Source organism: Triticum aestivum, chromosome 6B, assembly GCF_018294505.1.
Source record: "Triticum aestivum cultivar Chinese Spring chromosome 6B, IWGSC CS RefSeq v2.1, whole genome shotgun sequence".
Taxonomy (NCBI): Eukaryota; Viridiplantae; Streptophyta; class Magnoliopsida; order Poales; family Poaceae; genus Triticum; species Triticum aestivum.
In genome coordinates, this window is record NC_057810.1 from 14,601,208 (window position 1) to 14,606,095 (window position 4,888).

General features: G+C 60.2%; 1 protein-coding gene across 1 annotated transcript; it reads right to left on the reverse strand.

The window, feature by feature from the left end:
• Positions 1-657: 657 nt before the first annotated feature.
• On the reverse strand, positions 658-3,965 carry LOC123135405 (trihelix transcription factor GTL1). Its single transcript, XM_044554470.1, has 2 exons — positions 2,887-3,965; positions 658-2,356 (listed from the first exon to the last, which is right to left on the reverse strand). Exons 1-2 carry the CDS (start codon positions 3,687-3,689, stop codon positions 874-876), a joined length of 2,286 nt encoding a protein of 761 aa, XP_044410405.1. The 5' UTR covers positions 3,690-3,965; the 3' UTR covers positions 658-873.
• Between the last annotated feature and the right edge of the window lie 923 nt (positions 3,966-4,888).

Below are 4,888 nucleotides of genomic sequence, written 5' to 3' on the forward strand. Positions count from 1 at the left end.
AAGCACCGTGGCACGATGTTGTTCCGCAGCATGAATTTTGTCCCCTTCCATCTCGACGGTTGCCTGCCTGGCCCTCGCCGCCCCCCTCAGCACATATCGGCCTCGCCATTCAGTCACCCATTGCCGTCATCGCCACCACGTCTTCCCGGGCTCGGTCCTCTTGTGATGCACCCATTCTACCGCCCTTGCGGACCTTCCATTGACTTGCCGCCGACGGACATTGCCTCTCGATGCGCTTGCGCACCAAAATTAGCCGTTTCCACCTCGATTTGCCGCCGATCATCATCGCCGTTCATCGACACCAAGCTCATCGGCGTGTGTTCTTCCTTCTCCTCCCTCTCTCTCTTTCCGGTACGCTGCGAGGTTTCGCTCCATAAGACTACCCGGCGAACATTGCTATGTAGAACTTTTTTTACACTAAAATATATGGTAGGTAGAATACGGGTATGGTAGGTATATACACCTCTCATTATTGCTAGGCTATCACAGTGACCACAGTTATGTCCAGATCAAGGACCACAGGCAGACAGTCAAAGACAACTGTCCCATTGACCATCACACGCCCTCACACTTACAAAAATAACAGCAAAATAGTAGTATAAGCGGCCATGGTCGACACACACACACAAATGTCTACGAGCTATAGCTAGCTTGGGATTATTGAAGTGATTAATTAAGCTGATCTTCTTGTAGATATATAAGCAGTAGTAGTACTAACAAGTAAGTAATGATTCATCTTAGTAGCTAATTAACAACAAGCAGAAGCAGCAGCAGCAGCAGCAAAGAAGAAGAAAGAAGCAAATTTTCTCCGCCGTCGGTCGGTCGATCATGTCCTAGCTAGCTAAGCATGCGGCGGTCCTAGTTAATCAAGCTCTAATGATCGTCCTCATCGTCGTCGTCGTGCCCATGGCTCTGGCCAGCCTCGTCGTCATGCTCCTCGCCCGCTCTCCCCGACGCCCTGCCCATGTCGGCGTCGCCCTCGCCGTCGTCCTTGGTGTCTGCATTGCCGCCGTCGTTTGGGAACCCCGGCGGCGGGCCGTAGTGGGTGTCGGCGGGGTACTTGACCACGGCGTCGAGCAGCTCGGAGCTCGCCTTGTTGGCCGCGTCGTCGGCGCTGGTTATGGCGTTGGCGGTGGCTTTGGTGCTGGTGTTGTTGCCGGCGGCGGAGGAGGCACCGGAGGCGTGGGCGGAGGAGCGGGAGTAGAGGCGGTCGAGCTCGTCGAAGTAGGGGCAGGTCTTGGCGTGGGCGGGGCGCTTCTTGCCGCTCTCCTTGGCCTTGCGGAAGTACTTGTTGATGTTCTCCCACTTCTCCTTGCACCGCTTGGCGCTCCGGCCGCCGTACCCCGCCGCCGCCATGCGCGCGCTCACCTCCTCCCACAGCGGGCCCTTCAGCCCGGGCTCCTGGAACCGGTTGTCCAGCCCGGACCGCACCCGGATCAGCGCCTCCACCTCCTGCTTCGGCCACCGGGACGACGAGCTCATCAGCGGCAGCGACAGCTCGCCGCCGTACTCGTAGGGGACCAGCTCCCGCCCCGCGCCGCCGGCGTCGTGGCTCGTCGCGTCGTCGGCGGACGTGGGCGCGTGGTTGGCAGCCGCCGGCGGGGGGAGGGTGATGGTCTCGCCGGAGAGCTTCTCGAGGTAGGCGATGATGGCCGTCTCCCGGGCGGCGGCGCTGGCGCGGTCCTGCGCGCGCGCGGCCGCCTCGCGCGCGAACTTGTCGGCCTCCTGCCGGCGCCACGCCTCGTCGCGCGCCGCGCGCTCGCGCTCCCGCCGCTCCATGGCGTCCAGGAACTGGCGGTGCAGGCCCTCCTGGTGCTCGATGAGCCGCTGCACCAGCTGCTCGAAGAAGGACGCCGACGCGGTCAGCTGCTGCTGCTGCTCCTGCCGCCGGCGCTTCCGCTTCCGGCGCGCCTCCCCCACCGACGCCTGCTGCGGCGGAGGCGGCGGCTGCGGCTGCAGCACCGCCGGCGCGTCCTCCCCGGCGGAAGTCTCCGAGGTGTTCGCCTGCGGCGCGTCCACGGCCGCGGCGGCCGCGCCGCCCGGGAGGTCGGCCATGGACGGCGGCGGGAGGATGGCATTGTCGTCGCCCGTGAGGCCAGAGCCGGAGCCCGTCTGCCCCGCACCGCCGCCGCTCCCCGGCTTGTAGATGGCCTCCAGCTCGCTGAACAGCTTGTAGTTCCCGCCGCCGACGCCCGCGGACGCCGCAGCGCCCGCATTGTCGTCGTCCCCGCCACCGGCCTTCTTGAAGTAGTTCGCCGCCGGAGCAACCGGCGCCGGCGACTCCGGCGTGGCCACCTTCTCCTTCCTCTTGCTGCTGCTGCTCGTGCTGTGTATGTAGTCGATGTCCAGCGGCCTCCTACACAAATCATCACACCAAAATCCACAATTCAACTTAGTCCTAAACAAGATGAACAAACCAAACCAATTGGCAATGTTAAGTGCAAAAAGCAACAAGAAATTGGAGCAATTCAAGCAAGGATTTCATCTGCCATGGCACAATTTGGGAACATCTGCATGGCAAATTGTGGCATGCAGAGCAAGAAAAGAGTGTCTCTTTTTGCGTGATGTAATGAGAGGAGAGCTAAAAGGGAGCAAAAGTTGGGGGGAGGAATCATCGGCATCAGGGGCTTGTTTTCTTTCAGGTGCGCGTGTTGTTTTCCGTCCATGTCTCTCTCAATCATGCCACTATTATTGCTCTGCTCTGCTCCCCACCCCCGAGCATCCAAAGCAGAGCCAACAAAGATGCAGTCTTTCCCCCCCTCCCCCTTTCCTTTCCGTGTCCGTCGGCCCGCCATGAGTGGATCCGGGCGCCGGACGGACGGAGGAATTCACATGTGCGCCATGGATGGATTGTAGGGGGAGAAGGCCAGAAGGGTGGTGGCGTACCAGGTGGGTTCCTTGATGGAGGTCTCCTCCTCGCCCGTCCACCGACGGAGCCGGCTCTCCGTGGCGGCCTCGTCGTCGCCCCCGCCCCCGCCCCCGCCGTGGAGCATCATGCCGCTGCCCGCGCCGCCGCCGCCTCCTGCGCCGTCGTTCAGGGCGTCGTCCGTGGCGCCGCTCCCGCCGCCGGGGTCGACGGCAAGCTTGAAGTTCATGGCGGCGGCGAGGAACGGGGGCACGCCGGGTGGGGCGGCGCCGCCGGACGTGGCGCGGGTGCTCTCCGGCACCGCCGCCGCCTCCACGTCCAGCCCCAGCTGGTGGTGGTGATGCTGCTGCTGCTGCTGCTGGTGCGGGTGCTGGTGGTGGTGCTGCTGCTGCGGCGTCCACCTCGCCGGCGGCTGCTGCGGCTTGTGGTGCTGCTGCTGCTGCTCGTGGTGGAAGAGCTGGAGGTGGTGCTGCTGCTGGTGGTGGTGCCCGGCGGCCGCCGCCTGGTGGTTGAGGAACTGCTGCGTGAACGGAATCCCGCCCGCCGCCGCCGCCGCCGCGGGCGCCACGCCGAAGTGCGCGAAGTGGGGCGGCATCTGCGGCGGGTGCTGCTGCTGCTGCTGCTGGTGATGGTGCTGCATCGCGTGGTGGTGCAGCGGCTGGTACCTGAACGGCGCGCCCAGCTCCTGCCCCCCCGCCGCCGCCGCGGCCGCCGCCGCAGCGGCCGCCGCCTGCGCCTGCTGCTGCGGCGCGGCCGCCATGGCGAAGCCCCCGTCCATGATGAACTGCTGGAACTCCGACACCCCGCCGTACCCGGACTGCATCTCGGCAATGGCAACTCCACTCCACAGTAAGTACCACCAGCACCGCTCACTCACTCGCTCACTCACTCGCCCGACCTGAAATTACTCCGCCTCCCGCATGATTGGGGAACAGTGGCAGCACCGGAATTGAAATGCGAGCAGGAATTGGAATTTGGTGGGCGAGGGCAAGGTGGAAGAGGATATGGACTACCCGGAGTGACGGAGGGGATGGGGATGGGGTTAAGGGCAGGGCAGGGCAGGGCTGGTTTCCATTTTGCTTCTTGGCCGCTCAGCTTTATCTTCTGGGCGGTTTTGGAAAGGGGTCCTCGGCGATGCCTGTATTCCTGGATGGGGTGCCCTTCCTTTATGGCTCATCTCATCTCCTGCTCCTTGTCCCGGTTTCAATGGACCCTTGCTCCTTAGGGAATGAATGGCCTCTCATCAACAACATCTCCCCTTTTGTTTATGTGATGACATTTATTTGGAGCTTATCTATCTTTGGGATGTGTTTGATTTCAATTGTACTACTTACAATGTTAGGATAGAGACCATGGTCAACTATGTTTTTCTCTCTCATTAGAGGAGTTGCTATGGAAACCGTAATCGGTGACGGTTTCCGGCTTTCGGTCGCGGCTTGTTGCGTTGTGCTGCGCAATGTAGTTGTGGGTCTCTTGGCAGGTGCCTCATATGGCAATAACGCCGCTTTGCTGAAATCGTAGCTGCCTTGATCGGTGAAACCCATTTGAGGTGGCTTTGGACCGTTTGAACTCAACCCTAAAACTTTAGTCGCAGCAAAATCGGGGTTGCTAGGTATAGGGCGTGAGAGGTGACGGTGACGATTCTGTGCAACCTTCACGGCTTTCCCCTTGTGGTAGTTAAGGGTCACTAATGTAGTTAAGGGTCACTAATGTAGTTAAGGACGAGCTCCTTCATCTCATCTGCTTAATCTAATAACTCTCCATAATGAAACGAGAGCCCAAGGCTACTGTACATGGTTGCTAGCTTGCAGATTAATTTAAGGGGTTCATTTCGTAACTAATTATAAGGTACTCCCTCCGTTCGGAATTACTTGTCGCGAAAATGGATGTATCTAGACGTATTTTAGTTCTAGATGCATCAATTTCCAAGACAAGTAATTCTGAACGGAGGGAGTAAGAACTTAATTCAAAATCTTAAACTCCTATTAATATGGTGCTCTTATAGCTGCCCGGACCTTTAGA